We start from the raw sequence: 23,110 nt of genomic DNA, 5'->3' as shown, positions 1-23,110 counted from the left end.
GAGGAAGGGGAGAGGGCAGTTGCGGCTGTGGCCCCCCGGGGCCCCACCGTCCTCCACCCCCACACAGTAGGCAGGGGCTGGGATCTGCTCTAGCAAGAGGCACAGCAGCGTATTCAAGCTCAGTCCAGACCGAGGGGAAGAGGACCCCAGACCCGAGAGTCCTTCAGATTGGGGACTCTTCCTGGGTAGATGCTGTTCATCCCCACGTCATACTGGGACCTCCCCAGGCCAAACCACTGGACTAGGGACTGTGTAGGACGAAGGCAGTTTTGTCAGTCCAAGAGCAGTGTCCCCCCCAGCCAAATAGGGGGCTTCCCACTTGGGCTGTGTCTTCTCCACCATGTCAGGGACTTCCTGGAGGAGGGCCTATCTCCCCATCAGAAGGGTCCTCAGGGACCAGCCCCAGGCTCTGCAGCGGGTGTGACTGATGCACCTTCTCTGGGTGGCAGGCAACAAGTGGTACAAGTGGCATCTCTCCTACCGCCTGGTGAACTGGCCCCAGCAGCTGCCTGAGCCGGCAGTTCGGGGGGCCGTGCGCGCCGCCTTCCAGCTGTGGAGCAACGTCTCGGCGCTGGAGTTCTGGGAGGCCCCAGCCACAGGCCCCGCTGACATCCGGCTCACCTTCTTCCAAGGGGACCACAATGATGGGCTGAACAACGCCTTCGACGGCCCAGGTGCTGACACAGAGCCTCTCTCCTACACGGCAGGCGGGAAACCCAACTAGGAGGGGCAGTCTGGGGAGGGAAGTGTAGCCTTTGCTCCCCCTCTGGCCTTGGCCAAGCTCAGCCCCCTCCAAAGAACCCTCAGTCTTCCCATGTGTAGAATGGGAACAGTGGTCCCTGCCCTATTAGGTGCCACATGGCTGAAGGGATGGTCACACAAGGTTCTGCGTGGAAAGTGCTTTGCAAACTCTAAAGGGTATTATCTCTCCTGGGAGAAACTTCTGGGGTTCTGTCATCCATCCCCTGCCTCTAGTCAGGCCTATGCCTGTCTTGTTCTCCAGGAGTGGCTGTGCTCCAGACCAAGGCTCTAAAAACATCCAGAGGCCACCATGACCCCACTCCCACCCTCCTACCACCCACTACACAGTCACTGCCACAGGGCAAGGGGCATTCTACCCACTTCCTGCCACCTGCTTCACACACCCACAGCCCAGACAGTTCTCCTGTTTGCCCCCAACCTTAAGGCTTACGGCTGCAATGTAAACCACTCTCCTCCTGTTCTGCCCAGCCATGGCCGTCACAACCTGAATGCAGGCTATCTGTGCATCTCCTACCTGCTAGTGAGGCAAGCAGACCTGATCAGAACCCTGCAGGGTGGGCACTTAAGCCTTTGTGTGGCCTGGGAACTTGGGCCCCCAACTCCCCTGCACTCTCCTGCTTTCCATCAAGCCCACTCAGAGCAAAGCCCACTTCCAAGCCCTGCTGCTGGGACCCAGGGTAGGACAGGGAGAAATATAGGCTTTTCGAGAATCCACATGTAGCACACACACGTGCTTGCATGTAACTCACTTCACCCACGATACCTCCATGAGGCATTCATATCCATACCCACGTGGAGTCTGGTCGCTAAGACAGCTCTGGCCTCGGAGTCAGCTCTCTGATTTGGGATAAGTGTTCCAGGTTTATGTCTTCTCCCTTTGAAACCCGCCCATCTGTCTCCCAGGATTATTGTGAGGGTTAAACAGAAAGGGCTTACACATGGCAGGCTCTCCAAGCCCCAGGAGGCTCCCTTTGGTGGCAGCCTTCCGACTTAAGTCAGTCCCCACTGGCCTGGGCTCCGAGAAGGCAAGGCCAGAAGGACCTTCAACGGGCTTCTAGGCCAGCAACGTTGCAGTGCGGTTTGCCGACCCCTGCGGAAAGAGAACTCTGAGGGGGTGGGGGCCTTGAAACTGCCAAAGTGCATCTGGGGCCCGCCGCAAGTTTGAGGATCACTGAACCAGCCCGTCTCCCTCTGCTCACTCCTGTGACAAGCAGGAAGTAGAGACCCACAGAGGGCCCTGGCAGAGGCAAGGCAAGAAAGAAAGAATGCAACAATGTATACACTTTTTCTTCCTGCCGCACCACGTGTCATGCGGGATCTTAGTTTCCTGACCAAGAATCCAACCGTGCCCCCTGCAGTGGAAGCACAGAGGCCTAACCACTGGACCGCCAGGGAATTCCCCTATATCCTTCTTAATAAAGAAGCTATGCCTACCCATAAACACAGCCAGCACCCAGACCGAGAAACAACATTACCAACACCCCGGAAGTCTCATCTATGCCCTCTTCTGGGGTAACCACTATCCCTACTCCTAGATCTCTTCAAATAAGTAAGTTATTACCCGCGGTAGGCACGACGTATTACATGTCACATACACAAGTACACACATCCCTTTTTAATCCTCAGAACATGCCCAATTTTCACATCTAAAAATCTAAAAGCTAAGACGCAGAGGTTAAGCTCTCTGCCCAAGGTCACACAGCTAGTAAGGGGTTAAAACCAGGACTGGAAGCCAGGCAGTTGGGCCCCCGTGCTCTGTGTACACCACGCTGTCTCTTAGGCGTCCAGAGCCTACAGCCTAGTCATCTGTCCCTTGCTCCACACTTCAGCTTCCGCCAGACTTAATTAGGAGGGAAATCACGCATCAGAAACGCAGCCACACGCACACACGCGCCGATGGCCTCTGCGCCGGGCGGGGGGAGCTGGGAGCGTCGCGCGCGGCGGCTCCCCTGACCCCCGCGCCGCCTGCAGGGGGCGCCCTGGCGCACGCCTTCCTGCCCCGCCGCGGCGAAGCGCACTTCGACCGCGAAGAGCGCTGGTCCCTGAGTCGACGCCGCGGGCGCAACTTGTTCGTGGTGCTGGCGCACGAGATCGGCCACACGCTGGGCCTGACCCACTCGGCGGCGCCGCGCGCGCTCATGGCGCCCTACTACAAGAGGCTGGGCCGCGACGCGCTGCTCAGCTGGGACGACGTGCTGGCCGTGCAGAGCCTGTATGGTGAGCTGCCCCGCGCGCCCGCCCCTGCGCCCTTCCCCAACGCCCTGCGCCCCGGGGGCCCCCAGGGCTCGGACACCGGCTCTTCAAGTAGGATCCCACACCCTAAGCACAGGAAGCTGGCCTCTCCATCACTGGTCCTTCCCGATCCTGAAGCTTCGGGCTCTCCTCAAATCTGAAAAACCTCATCTGCTCTGCCCCACCCCTGTGCATGGCCTCTCTCATCCCAACCAATTCCTGGGCACAGCCCTCCTTTGCGTTCCAGTTGCTGAGTCCTGCCCAGCCTGGGCCGCGCACTTCCTCTCATATCCCTGCCCCATCACCCAGACCCAGTCCTCGGTCCCACCCAGACCCCAGAGCCCTCCTTCCCTCTCCCAGCTCCAATGGCTCTCCCCCAAATTTCCCTCTCCGTGAGCTGATGCCCACTCTCCCCCAAGCCTGGGCCTCTGCCTGGCGGTGGACTTAGACAAGGTCTTCTCCCCCAGAATGAACTGGCGGGTGCTGCTGCCCAGAGACTTATCTGGATCCGAGGCCCACATCAGCCCGGGGCTGTGTCCCTAAATAAGGGATGCCGCGGGCAGGGCCAGGATCCCTGGAATCAAGTCACCACTCCATTCCAATTAACAGTTGCTCTTGGGCAAAGCATTTCTCTTTTTAGAGCCCTCCATTTTACCTTCTGGAAAAAAATTAAGAAAGGATAATAATTGAGGCCCTGCTTACCTCACAGGGCTGTTGTTCTAGTGGGTGTGAACATGTTCTGTAGCCTAAGAAACCTACACGAAGGTAATAATAACAGCTGCTATTTCATGAATGTCTACCATGGGTCAGACACTTGACACACCCATGAGGTAAGTACGTTTTTATCCACGAATGAGGAGAATGGGGCTCAGAGAGGTTAGATAGCTTGTCCAAGGTCACACAGCTAGAAAGGTACAGACCAGGATTCAGGAGCTGGTGCCAGATTCTGAGCTTGTTGGACCCTGCCTCATTCTCATAAGTGAAGGATAGTGAGGTAATTATTATAACTGCAGTAATTATCACAGCCCGGGCCCCTGAACTCTGCCCTCATGCCATCTGCACTGTCCAGGACTCAGGGAAGAGGACCCTCTGCCCTTCTTAGTTCCAAACCCTTGTTTGGTCCCCCAGTCCGATTTTACCCTTTTTCAGACTGTTTGGTAGGAAAGAGGACTTCTGAGTTTGGTGCTATGGTTAAAACCAACAACCAAGGACAACTCAACCCCCACGCCTGCTCTCCTTCCCTGCCCCTCGTGTCAGATAATGAAATGAACCAAGGGGGCGGTCCTGAGCCCTCAACACACCCCCAACCAGTGTGTGTTCTCTCCCGCTCGCCTCCTCCCCGGTAAAGGAAAGCCCCAGGGGGGTTCAGTGGCCATCCAGCTCCCGGGAAAGCTGTTCACTGACTTTGAGGCCTGGGACCCCCACAGACTCCAAGGAAGACGCCCCGAAACCCAGGGTCCTAAATATTGCCACTCTTCCTTCGATGCCATCACTGTAGGTAAGATGCTTCCACCAGTGCCTTGCTTCCTTCTTCCGTCCTCCCCCACATCTCCAGGGGTCTCCAGAGCTGGAGTACAAGGTTGGGGGGATGAATTATAAAAATCCAGAAATCCCAAGTCACAAGCATTCTGCAGGGTAGCAAGCCCACGCCAAGCGAAATGCTGCTTCCTCTGGCACTTTCCCCTCTGCCCCAGCTGTGCACGCTGCATCCTCTTTGCTGTTTGGGAAGCTGGATTCTAGGGAAGCACTTTCCCTGGAAGGAGGGCAGGAGGCTGATGGTCACTCCTCAACTCTCTCTTGTCTCTGGGCAGATGGGCAGCAGCGACTGTACATTTTTCAAGGGAACCAGTTCTGGGAGGTGACAGCTGATGGCAACGTCTCAAAGCCCCACCTACTACAGGAAAGATGGGCGGGGCTGCCCCCCCACATTGAGGCTGCCGCGGTGTCATTGGAGGATGGAGACTTCTACTTCTTCAAAGGTACCAGCCCTGGGGCAGAGGAGAAAATTGAAGCTTAGAGAGGGGCGGTGTCTGCCCAAGGTCAAAAGAAGGGAGGAGTGTCCATTCCAATGTGAACCTGTAGCCCCCAGAGCTCTCCCGGGAGATTCCTTTAGTGATGGTTGGGGGCACAGTGTCAAGGTTGTCCCAAAGAGAGAGAGAGCGTGGGAGAGTTTCAGAGAGAGGGAAGCTTAGGACAGCTCTGAGCTCTGCAATACAGCAGAAGGACGAACCTCCCTTGGAATCCTGGCTGTGTGAGACTGGGCCTGTCACTTATCTCTTGGAGCTTGAATTTGGTGAGTGGGGAAAATAATCCCCCAGGTCTGTAGGGGAAGGAGAGTTCAAAGAACATAATGTCTGAGGAATGTGCAGTATATTACATCAGAAAATTGTGTTCATTCATTTCTTCAACAAATATGGAGTGCCTTCTACAAACTCGGTTGGAGGTGTTGGGATACAGTAGTGATCGAAACAAAACTCCCTGCGTATATAGAACTACTGGTAGTAATGGCCGTGGAGAAAGCCCCTGGACTTCCCTGAAGTCTATTACTCACCTGGGAGGGGGCCTGTTTCCTGCCTGGGGTGGGGAGGTTCCTTCAGAGCTACCTGCGCTGTGGTGGCACCTGCTGGAAGTGGAGGCCATAATGGTCCCTCCTCTGCTGTTTATAACTGATCATGAATACTGACCACCTTGGGCTCCAACATGAGGGGGATTAGGGGTATGGGGGGACAGAGGTAGGGTAGAGGACCAAAGGGCGAGAGCCGCCAACTCACCCTGGCCCTCCCAATGTCCCACAGGGAGTCGATGCTGGAGGTTCCGGGGCCCCAAGCCAGTGTGGAGCTCCCCACAGCTGTGCCGGGCAGGGGGCCTGCCCCGCCACCCCGATGCTGCCCTCTTCTTCCCTCCTCTGAGCCGCCTCATCCTCTTCAAAGGCTCCCGCTACTACGTGCTGGCCCAAGGGGGGCTGCAGGTGGAGCCCTACTACCCCCGAGGCCTGCAGGACTGGGGCGGTGTCCCTGAGGAGGTCAGCGGCGCCCTACCCAGGCCTGATGGCTCCATCATCTTCTTCAGAGATGACCGCTACTGGCGCATCGACCAGGCAGAACTTCAGGCAACCGCCTCGGGCCGCTGGGCCACAGAGCTGCCCTGGATGGGCTGCTGGCAGGCCAACTCGGGGGGTGCCCTGTTCTGAAGACGCCCCTACCTCTTAGTGACCCACTGGTGCCATCATGGCCAACGTGTGTCCCCTGCCCCAAGGGCAGACCCTGTCTGGAAGCCTCTGAGCCTCCCTGTGAAGTCCGGGCAGGAAAGTTCATCTGCATTTGTTCCCTGGAGAATGTCTCTGTGCTGTCAAGATATTGATCTCTGTGGGATCAATTCAACAAGAAGCCAAAAAGGATCCCAGACCCCACAGCCCTTTTCCCAAAGACGCATTCCTCCCCAGGCCTTGGGGATTTTGTTCTCTACCCTAAAGGTGCAGTTCCTGTCCAGGAAGGATGCAAAACTCAGTGGAGAAGTTGAGACCACTTTGCAAAACTGTCCCTTCCCTTCAGGACCTCCTGGCTCAGTCCTTGGAGAATTGTGTCTTATTTAATCAGAGGCCTCACCCCCCAGGTAGCTTAGATGGGTTGGGTACAAGGGTCTCCAACCTCAGGGTGGGGTCAGGACCCAGAACAAGAAGGAGACCAATACAGGACTGCTGGGCCCTGGTTTTTTTGGGGTGTAGGGAGGGCTGGAATAAAGAGGTGCTCCCAGCTGGTGGGCCTGAGGGAGGAAGCAGCCTTCCTTGGACCCGTTTCCAGTGAGAGCAGGTGGGCATGGTTGCTGGGGAGGCTGCAACCATGTTCTTCCGATCTAAACCGGGACCAGTGAGCTGTGTGTGTGTAGTTGTGATAGGGAGAGGGGTCCCGCCTCTCTTCTCAAAAAGCAAACTGTCCCTTGCCTGCCCACCCCCCAGGCCAGATGGAGAGCCCTGTGTAGCAGGGCGGGGGACGGGGGCCTCTTTGGAGGTCTGCACTGCTGCAGGCCCTGGGGGCTCTGCAGGCTGGGAGAGCTCCGTGCTCACAATGGCCCCATTCTCCTGGCCACACACGAAGCATTCCAGGAGCTCCCACTAGCTGGCCAAGAATAGCTGGGATTCCTGGAGAAGGACCCAGCTCCCCAGCTCCCCAGCCTCCTGGTCTTCTGTCTCAGTGGCTTCTGGGGCTGGTTCTCTAGTCCTGTTCCCTCCACACCTGCCAGTGCCTCATCTGCACACACGCTGACCTCAGTCAGACCGGGCTTCCCACGGGAGGGGAGGGAGGTCCGGCCAGCTTCAGCCCTCAGCTCCCAGTGGGCATTCTTGGCCCGGCGCCTTCATTTTCTCCTCTGCGCAGTGGGGAGGACGGCCTCTGACTGCCCTTGGCGGCAAGTGCTTTGTTCGGCCCCGTCCGGGGGGAGTTACAGGGAGGAGGCTCTCCGCCTGCCCTTTTCCCTCTGGCTTGAACCCGGGGCGGGGGTTACGATCTTTTGTCACCCACACCGGAATCCTCGGCCCCACCTCACGGCACTGACACTTTACTTAGGGGCTTTATTGAATGATTTGACGGAAGAGGCAAGTGTCCCAAAGGGTTTATTTCCCTCTAGGCGATGCCTCTGCCCACCGGGCCAGAAGGACCTGAAATATCCCAGAGATGAGTGTGAGGCTGTGCTGACCCGGGGGCGGGGGCCCTCGAGAGGCGCTACTGGAGGGATGGAGGTCCAGGTGATGCTGGGCTCGGCATTGATGACAGCTGGGGCCGCCGCCTCAACGGTGGGCCTGCTGGCCTTCTCGGAGGGGGGCGCTCCGGGAGGGCGGCTCCCTGGCACGTGCTGGAGAGCGCTCCGGTCGGGGGAGAGGAGGGGGTGGCGGGGAGTTTGGGGTCAGGCGAGGATGGACGGGCCACAGGGGCTGGGGGTGGGGGCTCAGGGGCCCACAGCGGCCCCCGCGCCTCCAGAAGCCGGCGCCTCCCGCAGATCCGGGTGCTCCAGGACGCAGTGCGCCACGTAGCTCGGCGAACTGTGCAGGTTTCTGCACCTCTTACAGAAAAGGACCTCGCAGCGCGCGCAGCCCCCGCCACGCGGCGGCCGCCGCCGCGTCTCCAGCACGCACGGCTCCTCCGGGGGGCTCCGCTTCCTGCGGGCGGTGGGCGGGGGCCGGCGCGCTCAGGCCAGGGCGCCGCCCTCTGCCGCGCGGGGCCCCGGCGCGCGTGCACCCCGCCCCCGCCAAGCGGCGCGCCCTCACCTGTCGGCCGGAGCGGCCAGGCCGCCGAGCAGCGCGAAGGGGCTGAACCAGCCCCAGAAGCCGCTGTCCGCGCGCCGCAGCAGCGCCACCTGCTGGGTGCTGGACTCCTGGCGCAGCGGGCTGTACGACACCGAGCCCCGCTCGCGGCCCTCGCCGCCCTCCGCCTCCCCGCCCTCCGCCTCGCCCTCGGCAGCGCGCTCCTCCGGCGGCCTCTCCTCGTCCTCCTCCTCCGACCCCTCCTCCGAGGCCTCCGCCTCCGCCTCCTTGGCCCCGGGCTCCTCCAGCTCCTTCTTCCACAAGGGGGTCTTCACGCCTGCGGAGGGGCGGGAGGAGGTCAGTGAAGGGCCCGGGTACCCTGGTACCCTGACCGTGGCCCACAACCCGACCCCCCCCCCCCAAAAAAAAAGGCAGGCGCCCGAAGGACGGTGCGTACGAGATGCACGGGGCCAGCACGGTTTCAAGAGAAGGTTACAGAGTGTGCAGGATTTCCCGGGCAAAGGAAGGCCTGACTTTCTGGGTCCCTGCACTTCCTAGCTGAAGACTCGGGTCAAGTCACGTCGCTCCTGTCCAGCTCCGTTTCCCTATCTGTAAAATGGGGGAAAGTAGCGCCTGTCTCAAGGGTTACTGTAAGGCAGGTGTCCCAGGGCTGCGCGGGGCGGGAAGTCATCAACAAGCAGGTGCAATGAGCCTTGCGGACCCGCAGGAGACGCCGGTTCATCACCACCTTCCTTCTAATGGGCTCCAGGGTGGGCACGGATCTCTGTGCCGGCTGTCAATAAACAGTAAGTGCACTGATTGGAATTTTAATAGGTGGTTGTTTATAATTTGTTTTCTAGATAGAACGGGATTTCCTTCTTCAAAGTGGGCCTTGCCTTAAGAAAGCCCAGCATCACCTGCGGCGGGCAGTGGGCGGGGGGGCGGGGAGGGCAGGCGGGTGGGCACGCAGCGCCTCTCTGCACGTTTAGAAATGGACGCCTCCGATGAGCGAAACGGGAGAAGCGCCCCTTATGAGCGAACTATATGGAAATTTCCTTGGCACCCCCCCCCCAACCCCCACCCCGTACGGGCAGACCGATTAGGAAATGGCTGCCCTAGGGGGGAGCCAATTAGGAAAAGGCATCTATTCCTCATTCCAGGCATGACCTTAACTGCCCTCTGGATTTCGGCCACCACCGTCCCCCTTCCTGGTGTTCAGGACACAAACTCCACAACCCCAGGCAGCAGTCCTGTCAGGCGGGAAGTTCCTGGGCTGATGTGAAAGAAACCCCGCCTCTGCCAGGAGGTGTCCACACCCATTCAGCAAACCTTGACCCAGCCCCATCGTGTGCCCTGCTGTCTGCTGGGGAGCTAGACTTGTAACAGAAAAAAAGGGGGGGAGGTGAGGACAGGGAAGACACAGCTCGTGGAGTTTGCCCTAGAAAGGTCTAGAAATTTTGCTATTGATCCCTGCCCATCGTGTTTAAAGAGGTTGGAGACAAAGAGGAATGATAATAGAGCTAGTGTTCCAGCCCACATGTATTGAGCACCAACTGCATGTAATCACCCGGATAACCTCTTCCTACATCATGCCCGACCCTCTCAGGTAGGTGACAAGGTAGGTAACAGAGGGGCCTCTGAATGTCATCCAAGACTTTTGAAACCTTTCAAGAAAAGGTGTTTCAAAGATTCTGCCAGTTCTTGGTATTGCTGAAGGTGGAGAACCAAGATCCACCGTAGTTTTGTGTGTGTGTGGGGGGGGGGGTGGTTTGGGGTGGGGTAGCCATGCCACGCGGGGCATGTGCGATCTTAGTTCCCCGACCAGCGATCGAACCCATGCCCCCTGCAGTGGAATTGCAGCGTCCTAACCACTGGACCACCAGGGAATTCCCGAGATCCACTCTACTTTAATTTAGGAAAACACATTAAGGAGCCTTTTGGTTGTGAAAGGCCAGGTGTAGTCCACAGCCAGAAACGGGTGCTGGGAACATTTGGGGAGCATGAGGAATTGGAAGGTTGGGATTTGGGGGCCAGACTATGGAGTTTGAGCTTTGTCCTTCACCACTAGGGAGCCATTGAACGTTTTGACACAGGGATGTGCTCAGAGCCATCCTTTAGGATGTTCCCTCTGACAGAAGGCAACAGAGAGAGACCTACTTAGGAGTCATTACAGTGGTCCAGCCAGAGAAGACAAAGATCCCAATAGCAGCAGGTGAAGTTGAGAGACCAGATGTCAGGAATATTCAGGAACGAGAGACGTGAGGGCTTGTTTATGGATGGGTAACTGAGAAAAGGCTGGACTTCTACTCTGGGGTTGCCATGGTGATGAGCTGGTTGGTCCACCCTGGAGCCAAGAGACCCTGTCCTCCAGCCCCACTCACCGTGTTTGTCCATTCTTCCCAGAGCTGTGCTGCCCTCTTCCCTTGATCAGGCACTGGGATGCGAGGGAGTTGCCATAGAACTTGGTCTGGTCTCTAGGGCCTCTGTTGGATTACGAGGGGGCGGGGCTAGAACCCGGCTTGCTCATAAGGTTCCACCCTCAGATAGTACCTTCTCTCTCGGGAAGGTATTAAAGGGGAAAGAGAGCAACTTTGGCCGCCAATAGACTGGGATCAAATCCCAGCTCTACCATGTAAATATAAAAGCTATATGCGCTTTAGCACATTCTCTCTCTGACCCTCAGTCTCTTTTTCTGTAAGTCAGAGATGGCAGTGCAGTACCAGACTTTACCTGGCCCACAGAAAGCCCTTAAAGCATTAGGTTTATTTGCATCACTATTTTCTCTCCTCCCGTTTCTGTTCTGTCTCTGTCCTTCCCCACCCCTGCTCCCCACCCCACCCACTTCCAGCTCATCGCTTTAGCTCTGAGGAGTGGAGGGCATGTTGTCAAGTCCTGAAGGAAGCAGGACTCAGGCAAGAGCCAGGTGTAGCTCCTGGAGGGGTGCCAGGGAATACCTGCATATGCAGTGGTTTGCATTACAAAAGGAACCATGAGCTTAGGGAACCCTAATTTTTTTTTTTAAGATTTATTATTTTATTTATTTATTTTTATTTTTTGGCTGTGTTGGGTGTTCATTGCTGCACGTGGGCTTTCTCTACTTGTGCCGAGCAGGGGATACTCTTCATTGCGGTGTGTGGGCTTCTCATTGCTGTGGCTTCTCTTCTTGTAGAGCAAGGGCTCTAGGCACGTGGGCTTCAGTAGTTGTGGCACAGGGGCTCAGTAGTTGTGGCTCACGGGCTCCAGAGCGTAGGTTCAGTAGTTGTGGCACACAGGCTTAGTTGCTCTATGGCATGTGGGATCTTCCCAGATCAGGGCTTGGACCCATGTCCCCTGTATTGGCAGGCGGATTCTTAACCACTGTGCCACCAGGGGAATCCTGGGAACCCCAATCGTTTATACTGGGCAGTAACCAAACCTGTTCTTTGCTCCAGAAAAAGACACTATCTCTATCTTCCAAGACTGTTCACTATATAAACATCCTTGAAAAGTCAGTGCCTCTGCTTGCAAGACATGCAAAAATAAGAAGGACCCGTGGACAACTGTCTCCCCCCTAAAACCCCATTCTCCTTACATTTACTGAAAGAGCTTATAGCCACCTTGGTTCTTGACTGCAAAATTCAAAAGCTTTTCTGGCTAATTTACAGAAAAAGAATAATGAGAGCTCACAGAATGGCTGGAAGACTTGACAGTTGGAAGTCAGGTTCTCTCTCTGGGGCTGGGCCCATCTTCCCTAAATTCAAGAAAGCGCTACCTAATACCTGACCAAAATAGGATTCTATTAGCAAGAAAGGAAAACAAATAGCTCCTCTATTTTGGGGTAACCAGCCTCTAAAATGGCTCCCAATGACCCCTGTTCTCCTGGTATTCACACTCTTATGTAGAACCTGCCCACAAGAAATAAGGCCGACCTGGGTAACTGATAGGATATTGTGGGAATTACAGAGTGTGACTTTTAAGGTTAGGTAATAAAAGACCCTGTGGCTTCTGTCTTGCTCTCTCACTCTGGGGAAAGCCAGCTGGCATGTCATGGGGACACTCACTCAACCCAACGGAGAGGTCCATATAGTGAGGAACACAGGGCTCCTGCCAGCTTCAGTTTTCTTATTTCTTCATCCATAAAATGGGTACAACTATCATCTCGATGCCTTTAGAAGGTAACTGAAAGAAAATCACTTTCCAAAAGGTAAAGAAAAGCCCTGCATAATCTGAGACCCCATTTCCTCTCTTCCGTATATTCTACCTGCCATTGCTATTCCTGGGACATGCCAAGGATCCTCTTGCCTGGAGCTTTTTTTTTTTTTTTTTGGCCGCGCCTCATGGCTTGCAGGATTGAACCTGGGCCACGGCAGTGAAAGCACTGAGTCCTAACCACTGGACCACCAGGGAATCCCCCTTCCTGGAGCTTTTGCACTGGCTGTTCCTTCTGCCTAAGTACCCTTCCTGCAGACATGGGCAGGGCTTGCTTCCCCACCTCTCTCGGGTCCCTGCTCACATATCACCATATCAGTGAGGCCTTTCCTGACCACCTTATAGAAAAGACCTCCCTCCATCTCCTTTAGTCCTTTAGTTTTCTCCCTGGTATTTATCACCATCTGACTTACTATAGATTTGTATGTTTGTAATCTGTCATCCATCACCCACCAACATGTAAGCCGCCTCCATGAGGTCACCACGAGGACTTCACTTACAGCTACACCTTCAGGCCTATCATTGTGCGTGGTACACAGTAGGTACTCAGGAAACGTCTGTGGAATGAATGCATTGCTGTGGCCATGGGGTGAGGTACTATGATTGACAGCCCGCTCTGGTGGAATCACGAGGGGAGAGTGGGGGATGGAGCAGGTTTTCCAGAGCAAGTGGGTATCATGGCGCACAGACAGGGCTGCTGGGAGAGAAGGTGAGAACTGGGACCCCCCCCCACCACCCAGTCCTGAGAGTCTGATACTTTCCACATCCACGATTTCTCTATTCCTCACAACACCCTGGAGAGGTAGATATTATTATTCCCATTTTACAGTTGAGACAAGTGAGGCACAGAGAAGCTAGGTAGTACATGAAGGTCACAGAGGGATTCAGGAAAGGGTTCAAGGCCAAATTCATTTGCATGGACTCTATCACTACATCTATTTCACTATCCTGTGGTGCTCACTGATCACCAAGGGGTACAGCACCCCCTGACCCTGCTTCTCTCCCCCATTTCCCCAAAGGCCCCGCCAGGGTCAACCAAGTGAGAGAGGCCAGCCCTAGCCTCTCCTCTGCTCCCCGGGCTCCAGGGCAGGCTCTGCAGGGCAGGCAATGCCAGGAAGGGTTAACAAGGAGTGTTTGTAGCAGCTGCTGTCTCCAAGGAGAGGAAAGCAGAGTGGAGAGGCCAACAGCCAGACTCCAGGCCCTCGGCTGCGGGCCGGTAGGGGGTGGGAGGCAGCCAGCGCGGCCTGTCCAGCCGTGGGGGGCAGAAAGGAGTGTCCTCACCTCCATCCGTCCTGGGAGGTGGCGACCTCTGAGCAGACTGGGCAGCTGGGACGTGAGGTCGCTGCAGGGCTACCAAGTAGGAAAGTTCTGGCAGGGACTGAGGAATGTGGGGGGGGCAGGAGCCAGGCCTGGCCCAGCCCAGTGGCAGCCGTGGCGGTTGCTGAAACCAGCGGCAAGTTAGCAGAGCCGTCCTGGGCTCTCAGAGGGTAGAAGGGGACCCCTGTGTCAGGGAGAACCAGCCAAGACCCAGCAGGTGGCAGGAGAGAAGACACGGCTGTGGGAGAGAGGAGGCGGCCGGCCCTCCCCTGCTGGCGGTCCAGCCATGTCCCAGCCCAGGGCTGGCAGGGGGAGGCCTGGGACCCTGGGGCCTCTGGTGCACAGCATCCGGCCCTTTAAGTCCAGCGAGCAGTACCTGGAAGCCATGAAGGAGGACCTGGCCGAGTGGCTTCGGGATCTCTACGGGCTGGACATCGATGCGGCCAACTTCCTGCAAGTGCTGGAGACGGGCCTGGTGCTGTGCCAGCATGCCAACGCCATCACGGAGGCCGCCCTGGCCTTCCTGGCCGAGACACCTGCCCGAGCCCAAAAGATTCCCCTGCCTCAGGCTGGGGTTTCCTGCAATGGGGCTGCCCAGCCGGGCACCTTCCAGGCCCGGGACAACATCTCCAACTTCATCCAGTGGTGTCGCAAGGAGATGGGCATCCAAGGTAACCACCCTGGGCCCCCCTCCCCAGACCCTTATCTTGCCAGGCATCTATCTCCTCTCTGAGGCTCGGGCTGCATTGGGGGTCAAGAGCCAGCGTACTCCTTCCAGATTTGCCTTGGGCCGGCTCATTCCTTTTCATGCCTCAGTTTCCCCATCTCATAGTAAATCCCCAATAAATAAATGTGTTGATTGGATGATTCAAGCACCTCTCTCCTTTGGGTCGAGTGCCGTGCTGGGCACCGAGCGCTGAGGGGACTGAGAAGCAGAGCCAAGAAGTCTGGGTCCCAGGAAGGGAGACAGCTGAGAAGATGCAGAAATTACAGCCCAACATGGTAGAAGCTCAAGTAGCGGCACCTGTGCTGGGGAGTCAGGGCAGGAAAGAGCCACCCGATGATGCTGAGAAAGACCAAATAGAGGATGGAGATTTGAGCTGGGTCTTGGGAAATAAACAGAAGTATGGGGGACAGGAAGTTCTAGGCAGGGGGCACAAAGAAGGCGTGTGTTTGGGCTGCAGTGGGGTGGGGAGGAGGCAAGTGGACGTTAGGGAGGGGCCCGCCTCATCTCCTCCGTGGACCCAGCAGCAGGGATGAAGCGGGATGCGGCACCAACCTCCATGCCAGAGGAGTGGGGCTGCAGCAGAGTGAGGGGCAGGCCTGGCCACCGCCTGGTGGAGCAGGTATGGTGTTGGATTGGAGGGTTGATAAAGGCTAGTGTTTTATCCGTCACTTGTCACATGCCAGACATTGCCTGCACAACACTATCCCCACAACCACCCCATGAAATAGACGACATTCCCGTTTTACAGAAGAGGAGGCTGAGGCTGGGACTAGCCCAAGGTCATACAGCCCTGGGTGGGAGCCTCAGGATTCCAAAGCTGGCCGTCGGGCTCCAGAGCCTGTACTCACCCCAGGCTGGTTATGCGTGGGACTGGGGGTTGAGACTGGGGTGCCTGGTGGGTACAGGGGTGAGAGGCCTGGGTAGGACGCAGAACAGACTGCTTCTTGCCCCTGGACCCATTCTGGCAAACAGAGCGGGGAGACGGGCAGGTGGAGTTAGGGAAGCGGGTACCCCCACCCCCACCTCGTCTAGCACTCAGTACCTGAGCAATTCTGTCCAGACTCTCCTAGGGGCTGGCCGAGATCCTGACACGCAAACGCCCCATCCCCCATGCCTGCGCCCCCCCCCCCCCCCACCTCCCCCGGTCTAGGATGGCCCCAGGGCTCTCCCATCTACTCCGCTAGCTCCGGGCAGGTCAGCAGGGGTCTCAGGCTGCCTACCCTCCTCTCCTCTCTCCCGCCCGGGTCAGAGGTACTGATGTTCGAGACGGAGGACCTGGTGCTGCGCAAGAACGTGAAGAACGTGGTGCTGTGCCTGCTGGAACTGGGCCGCCGGGCCTGGCGCTTCGGCGTCGCGGCGCCCACCCTGGTGCGGCTGGAGGAGGAGATCGACGAGGAGCTGCGGCTGGAGCTGGCCCTGCCCCCACCCGACCCCCCGCCGCCCGAGCCCCCCGCGCGCCGGCCCTGCCACTTCCGCAACCTGGACCAGATGGTGAGGGCTCCGGACACGCCCCTCGGCCCCGCCTTCCTTCGCTCCGCCTCCCTCTCCCCCTCCGTCTCGGGCCCCTCTGAGCCACCCCCCTTCCTGAGCGCCAGTCCCCACCTCGACACTCCCTCACCGTGTGGTTTTCAGTAAGTGGTGTCCACTTTGAGCCTCAACCCTCATCATTTTCATTACGAAACCAGAACCCTACGCCTCTCTCTTTTAAACCCCGTGGGACGGTTGTTTAAGAATGCAGACTCCAGCACCTTCTCTGACTGCTTGATTCAAGTCTTAGTTCCACTGCTTTGCGGCTGTGTGACTTTAGGCAAATGATTTGCCCTCTCTGTGCCTCGGTGCCCCTTATCTGTACTGTGGGTATTAGATGAGCCTGTGCACATGAAGCGCTCAGCCGGTGTTCGGCACAGAGGGTCCTGCCGTGGGAGCTGGCGCGGACTGTGACTAGCCCACTTCTGTCACCAAGGGATGCAGCTCAGGGAGGTTTCTTAACTTGCCCACGGCCTGTGGTGCGGTGGAGGCAGGATTCCCACCCAACCGTGTCAGATTCCAAGGTGCACCTTAACCATCACACTCCACCGCCTCCGTCAGCTGACCCACGAGGGCGCTGGGCGGTAGGTGACCACTCAAGGTCTTGTTCTTGTTGAGTCATTAAAAGTCTTCTCTACGTGTGTCTCAGCCCCAGCCCTGACTCAGCAGAAGCCTTGGGGCTGGGGCTGGGAGCAGGCAGGCCCCCCGTTGGGCTTGACCCAGCGTGCAGGGGGAGCTTGGGTACCTGGGCAGAGGGGAAGGCTGAACCCCTTGCCCACTGCCCGCAGGTTCAGAGCTTGGTGAGCCGCTGCACGTGCCCAGTTCAGTTCTCCATGGTCAAGGTGTCCGAGGGGAAGTACCGAGTGGGAGACTCCAACACCCTCATCTTCATCCGGGTAAGTCCCAAGAGGGGGGTGGAGGGCCCGCCTAGGGTCAGCAGAATCGGGTTTTTTTCCATGGGACTTTGCCCAGGCCTCAAGGTAAGGACAGGAATTCACCATTCCCCCCTCCGTTATCAGGCCTTGGGGCTTTCCTTCTCTCTCTCGGAGAATTTCAGAAGATTCCTAGCAAAATTGGCAAGCATGTCCCCTCCTCGCATTAGGGCAGCCAGAACCGGAATGCCCCCCCCCATCTGCCTCCACCTTAGCCTAGTTCAGAGGGGGTCCCCAAGCAGAAGTGGGGATGAAGGGTATGCCCACTTGTCCACCCACAGCAAGGGGCCTGAGACCCCCAAGTTTGTGTTCCCTGCCTGGCCCAGGCACATGGACCCCAGAGTCCACCGCTCACATGCCCAGCCTGGCGCATTCTGAGTGGTAGTTCAGGTCTGAACTGTGCCTCCCTCTACTCCCGCGCCTCACCTCCTCCACCGCTCCTCATACCTGGCCACCTGGCCAGAAACAGTCTGCACCTGGGGGTGTGGCCAGCAGCTCAGAGGCACAGCTAAGCCTTCTCCTCGGGCCAGGCCATGCCTCGGAGCAGGGCCAGCTCCCACAGCCCTCACCCAAAGCCTGAGCCCTGTGAAGTAGGTGGGAAAGGATTGTGGCCTCACGTTTCCACTGAGGAAATGGAGGCCTGGCGAGACTATGTGAGCTGGAGTGGAGTCGGGCCAGGACTCCTGTGGAGCCTTTAACGCACGTGCCACAAGGCAAAGCCAGGGCCCCATTTCCGATACAAACGTGCAGATGCGAACCCCTCCTCGGTGAAGGGAGAGAAGGGAGTCGGGGGGAGACTACACAATGCTTGGGAGATCCCATGTCTCACTGTGGGGCAACTTGCTGCTTGTCAGCTTGGCCTCCACCCTTGACTACACGTGCTGTCTGATGCCAGTCACGGAGGGGACTCAGGCTGCAAAATGCTCCCAACTACACGTGTGTGCATGTGTACATGGATGGGAGCAAGTGTGAAGGCCTGCAGGCTGGTCCATGGAGAAGGGATGCCCTCACCTTGCCCTCCACCTCACCTTTGCCCCCTGCAGATCCTCCGGAACCACGTGATGGTGCGTGTGGGGGGCGGCTGGGACACACTCGGTCACTATCTGGACAAACATGACCCCTGCCGGTGCACGTCCCTCTGTGAGTCCCCGGAGAGTCCCTTCCCTGTGACTCTGGGTTGGGAGGCTGGAAGCAGAGGTGGGAGGTAGGTCTAATCTCCAAGGGCAGGAGGTGTGCAGGGGATGGAGGAAGGAAGATGCTATAGAAGGTCCAGGTGTGGGTGGCCTCTCAGCTCCAGGAAGAAAGCTGGGCAGCCATGGTGCAATACCAACTTAGGCCACGAGATAGCGCCAAACACACAGAGAATCAGCATTTGAGCGCGGGTGCATATTGGCAAGGCTTAGGTTTGGCTCTGATGTAGGCACCAAGCGTGACTTGGAAGGGTCTTTAGTCTTCCTGTCATCTCCATTAGCACCTCAAGTCACCCCAAATAAGCATGCAATCTAAGTAAAAGATGTGGACTTGCAAATACAAACGCAGCTTTAAACAAATCCCCCAGCTGGGCTCTCAGTCTACATTTCATCCCCTAAACTCCTCCCATATGGAAATTCTGGTCCCATCACTGTCACAGTAGGTCCCACTGTCTCTAATTCGGAATTCAGGGAGTGGGACAGATGGGGGAAGGAACAATAGACCCCATCAAGAGTAATTTAACCCTTTCCTCCTCTCCTCTCTCGGGGGGGCTGTGTTGGTAGCACACAAGACGGGCAGCTTCCTGAAGCCCCCTGCCCCACCGGTGCAGCATGAAGTGCGGGTGCAGGACGGGCCCTCGCAGCCCCAGCCTACGATGACCATCAGCCGCTCCCAGAGCCCACTGCCCCCCGTGGACTGGAAGACATACACCTCTTCAGGTCGAAAGCTGAGGCCCCTCACCGCCTCCTCCCTCAGACCCCGCCGTGAATGGAGAGCAGAGGCAGGGATTCTCAGAGAGACAGCACCATTCCTGAGGTACTGGGGAGGGACAGGACAGGGCCTCTTCCTGCTTTGGAGTCCACATCCTCAGAGGCCACCCCACCCCAAGAGAAGGGGAGCAGGTCTCCCAGCAGTGCTCCTATCCCAGCAAGACCTCAGGTGTTCAGAACCAAAAAAGCACCCAGTACCTTTAGGATCATCTAGTTACTTCATACACCCTCCCATTTCACAGATGAGGAGGCTGAGGCCCATAAAGGGAACAGACTTACCCCAGGTCCTTCTGCCATTTCATGGTAGAGCAGAAACTAAGACCCTCCCCTCCCAAGACTGGTGATGTAGTTGTGGGATCTGTAGCAACCCGGGGTCCAGACCAGGCTGCTTTCTATCTGCTACACAAGGAAGAGGAGAGAATAGGCTTAAACAGTACCTGCTGTAAGGAAGAGTTTCTGGCACGCATGGGGGAGAGGGAGCATCTGCTTCATTTAACATGAAGTCTGACTCCCTGCGAGTTCTGGCTGGGGAAAGGCCATCCCTTCCCAGAGCCAGGGGACTGGGAGCCAGGGGACTTGATTAGATGTCCCTGCCGGCCTATGATTCTCCCTTTCAGGTGCCAGGAGAAGTCGTTCACCCCATCTCGGAGGCAGCTGTCATCTGGGGACAGCCCACCCAGCCCCCAATCCTCATCCACTCCTAGGGGCCAAGACCCACAGCCCACCTCCTCAGGGAAGAGGGAGGACAGATACCCCCCTGAAGTCCCCAGGGGAAGGACTCCCACATCTTGGGTTCACGAGGAGACAGACAGCTGGGGAACTCATGCCAGGACCCCCACCCCCCAGAGACTCCGAGCCCCTGAGGCCACCACCAAAGGGACATCAGCAAGAGAACCATCTCCCCTGCCTTGTTCCTCCGTCCCAACCAGGCCTGTGGTCCTTAGGTCACCACCCCGGGGTGAGGCCGAGGGTGCGTCCTCTCAGCTCAGGGAGGCAGCATCTGTCCATTCTCCATCCCCTGTTAAAGGACCCACCAAGATCCCAGTCCGGTTGTCCCCAGCTCACCCCCCTACTCCAGGAAGAAGCTTTCCAGGTACTGCAAGTGAAGGTCCCAGGACAGAACTGGGGAGAGACCCCATTCCACTAGGGGCCATTACTGGGGACCTGTCTGGGTCCAGACATGGGGACTGCTCTGTGGAAGAGAGGCAAGAGGACCAGAAGCTGGATGTCCAGGTGACAGCAGAGGCTGGAGAGCCCCAGGGCCTGGGCTCACAGCACTGGGAGGGGAGGTGCACTCCGCTGCCCTCAGGCAGGAGCAAGGAGCAAGGCATCTACCACAGCCTTGAGGAGGAGCTTTCGGCCGGCGTGAAGCTGCTACAGGTGGGGGGTGCTTGCCCCCAGGGCGCAGGGTCTGGGGTCATTCCTCGCAGTGGAGTCTACGTGCCCAGTCTGGGTGGGCGATGGCCTGAGCCTGGGGGTCTTTATGACAAAGTCATCCAAGAACTGGCTCAGGGCCCCCCACCCCTCCTTAAGGTGGACCTGGGAGCCTGGAAGGCAGCCCCTACAGACTCCCCTAAGCCGGCTGTAACTGCAGGCCCAGGAAGCCCAAAAGGGAAACTGGGAACCCGAGAGAGTGAGCTGAGGACAAAAGCAAGCCCAAGCGCCAAGGGCGCCAGGACAAGGAAGGTCCCAGCTCAAGGGGGACAGGACTGCTCAGCCCCTACTGTGTCTGCCAGCCCAGAGTCCCCCACACCTTCACCCGCTGGCCCCAGTTCTGATAAAGCCAAGACATGCCCAGGCAAGGGCAAGAGAACACTCCGGAAGCCCCAGAGAGTCCCATCCGTCTACAAGCTGAAGCTGAGGCCCAGGATTCGGCCCCGGAGAGACCACAGGCCTGAGAATCGGCCTTCACGAATCCCCAAGCCATTGACCTACCTCTACCTGGGTCCAGCCAGGGCACCACCCAGGGGCAGGCTGGCGAGAGCTGCACTGGGCAGCAAGGGAAGGGAGGCAGCCCTGGTGGATGGAGCCTCAGCGAGGGAGGAGGAAGGGAAGGAGAGGAAAGAGCCAGCCGCCCCACTGGAAAGTAGCTCCCAGCTTTTGGAGGGCCAGGGGCCTCAGCAGCTTGATCAAGCCTCCCTCTCACCCGAGGAGGAGTCTTGGGTCTGAGAAGGTGCTTCTCCTCCCTGAGCCTGTGGGTATGGGGGAGGAGGGAAGTGAAAAGATGCCCTTGTATCCGTTGCACTCCCAACTGCAGGAACAGAAGGGAAGGTCCCTCACCTCAATACAGGGCCTTGGCCAGGGGAGGTCAGAAGACAAATAGAGACTCACTCTGCTCAGTTGAGCAGAAGGGCAACCCATCAGTCCCTCTTTAATTCCAGGGTGGTGGGGCTACCCTCTCAGAACAGCTCCCAAATTCCTGTGCTCTGTTCTCTGGCCATGCCCATTTCCACAACTCTTCTAAGTTATTAAACATGAGTGGGTCTGTCCCTGAGCCCCCAGCTCTTGAGTCCTTCACTCTACGACTGTGGTGGTAACAGGAAGGTGTAGCAGCATTTCCGCACTGGAGGGGAAGGGGACAAGGGTGAGGGAGCTGGGGGTGGAAGAGGCGTCCCCTCTGGCGGCTCAGCCACCTTTGCCAGACAGCCCTTCTCTCCTGGAATCAGCTGTTGCATCAGCACCACGGACAGGGACAAGGTCACCCACACAGGCTCCTGCGGGACTTCAAAACGTTGCTCCGGGGTTGGGGACTGAGCTCACTGTGTCAAGACGGATGGCTGAGCTTTCTTTAACACATCTACCCCCCTGGAGTTATGATGGGCGGGGGGTGGGGGGCTTCAGAGCCTCAGCCATGAGTGGGAGGAAGACACAAAGGCAGAAATTGGACTTGAGTCCACTTAGGAAAGTTTTCCCAAGAAAATGGTAGAGGGAGATGTTATGCTTCTCCTCTGAATGGTTTTGACCAGCTGCAGGGTTCAGAGGTGGGCTGGGGGAGAGATGAGTCCCCAGCCCTCTCCCTTTCCCTTCGTTCTCCTGGTTGACCTGGGCTTTAGGACTCAGGCCACCTCGTCATCCAGACCGTCTGTCCTTCCAGGGCTCAGCAGGCAGACCCTGTAGGGAGCCCCTTCCTTCCCACGGCAGGAACTGAGCCAACACCTTGGTACAGAAACAAGGGAAAACACTCCCTGATTTTTAATCTGACTTCCGATCACAGCGCAATGGGCGTCACACACACTTCCAGACCCTGTGGTGGGAAACCCTGGGGAGGGGAGGGCAGGGAGAAGGACAGAGACTCAGAACGGGGGCAGAAGGAATTCAAAATCAAAGATCTAGGGGGAAGCAGGTGTGGGAGGGCGGGTGAGGGGGGCCAGCCAGGCGATACATTCCAACGGCTCCCACAGGGGGCAGCCAGAGGCCTGGGTCCCTCACCCTCACCTCAGGTGCCTCAGAGCTGGGGGTGACAGTGACAGGGCAGGTGAGATGCGGCCACCCCTCACCCCATCCCCCTGGTGAATCGGGGGCAAGATTCTGGAGGTAAAGGGGGGCAGCCCCTCTTCCTTACCCTCCCAGCCACTCCAAGGTGTGGGGGGAGGGGAGCCACCTCCTCTGCTTCAGAGGGAGGCTCAGAGAGGGCAGGTCACTTGCCCAAAGTCATGCAGCACAGCAGGGACCAGAACCCCAAAATACTGGGCTGCCCAAGGTCAGGGCAGCCGCTGTCGGGCTGCATTACCCCAGTGAGTGGAGGCGGAATCACGTGGGGAAGCAGAAAAGAGAATGGAAGCTTCCCTCTCACACTGGATCTGGATGAGAAGTTTGCCACCCATGACTCCTCCCCCAGACTCCTCTCCATCACCACCCCGGGCTACCTGGTTTCCTGGTCTATTCACCACAGCTTGGCTACGTTGAGGCTAGGTTGTTCTCTCCCTCTCTCTCCTAACAAGGGACTTTGCTATCCTCCCACCAGAGCAGGGCTGAGGGCTCAGCCTCAAGGAGAGCTTGGCTAGGGGGCAGGGGACTCGCACCATTTCTCCCGCCCTCCAAACCCCCCAGTAATCCCGCAGGCCACTCCTAGTATCTTCATTACTTTTGTTATTTCCAAATCGGTACAAAACTGACAGTGATCAGCTCCGGTGACGAGAGGTAGAAACTGGCCAGGCAGCCGGAGAAAATGGGGTGGAGTGAGTCAGGGCATAGGGCCAACCGGTGTTGGGACAAGGGGGCATCAGAT

General features: G+C 57.7%; 3 protein-coding genes across 7 annotated transcripts in view; 2 read left to right on the top strand and 1 right to left on the bottom strand.

Annotated features, from left to right (window-relative positions):
* Positions 1-9,152, top strand: part of MMP28 (matrix metallopeptidase 28) — a 34,720-nt gene extending 25,568 nt beyond the window's left edge. For 3 of the 5 annotated variants that reach the window (XM_057714658.1, XM_057714653.1, XM_057714657.1), the window contains 5 exons: positions 450-674; positions 2,734-2,979; positions 4,343-4,492; positions 4,806-4,973; positions 5,790-9,152. In XM_057714658.1, the coding sequence (XP_057570641.1) occupies positions 450-674; positions 2,734-2,979; positions 4,343-4,492; positions 4,806-4,973; positions 5,790-6,184 (1,184 nt within the window). In that variant the 3' untranslated portion in view covers positions 6,185-9,152. The remainder of the gene's footprint in view (positions 1-449; positions 675-2,733; positions 2,980-4,342; positions 4,493-4,805; positions 4,974-5,789) is intronic. The other 2 variants (XM_057714655.1, XM_057714656.1) reach the window with 2 other exon arrangements.
* Positions 7,892-10,624, bottom strand: C17H17orf50 (chromosome 17 C17orf50 homolog). Its single transcript, XM_057713809.1, has 2 exons — positions 10,612-10,624; positions 7,892-8,609 (listed from the first exon to the last, which is right to left on the bottom strand). Exons 1-2 carry the CDS (start codon positions 10,622-10,624, stop codon positions 8,251-8,253), a joined length of 372 nt encoding a protein of 123 aa, XP_057569792.1. The 3' UTR covers positions 7,892-8,250.
* Positions 9,205-21,376, top strand: GAS2L2 (growth arrest specific 2 like 2). The gene is made up of 6 exons (XM_057714652.1): positions 9,205-14,406; positions 15,712-15,953; positions 16,778-16,885; positions 17,965-18,061; positions 18,676-18,928; positions 19,500-21,376. The coding sequence occupies exons 1-6, from the start codon at positions 14,022-14,024 to the stop codon at positions 21,049-21,051; spliced, it is 2,637 nt and encodes an 878-aa protein (XP_057570635.1). The 5' UTR covers positions 9,205-14,021; the 3' UTR covers positions 21,052-21,376.
* The last annotated feature ends 1,734 nt before the right edge of the window (positions 21,377-23,110 follow it).

The sequence above is a fragment of the Hippopotamus amphibius genome, chromosome 17 (assembly GCF_030028045.1).
Source record: "Hippopotamus amphibius kiboko isolate mHipAmp2 chromosome 17, mHipAmp2.hap2, whole genome shotgun sequence".
In the NCBI taxonomy this organism is placed as follows: Eukaryota; Metazoa; Chordata; class Mammalia; order Artiodactyla; family Hippopotamidae; genus Hippopotamus; species Hippopotamus amphibius.
Note: the sequence above shows the minus strand (reverse complement) of the source record. Positions and strands in the feature narration are given on the sequence as shown.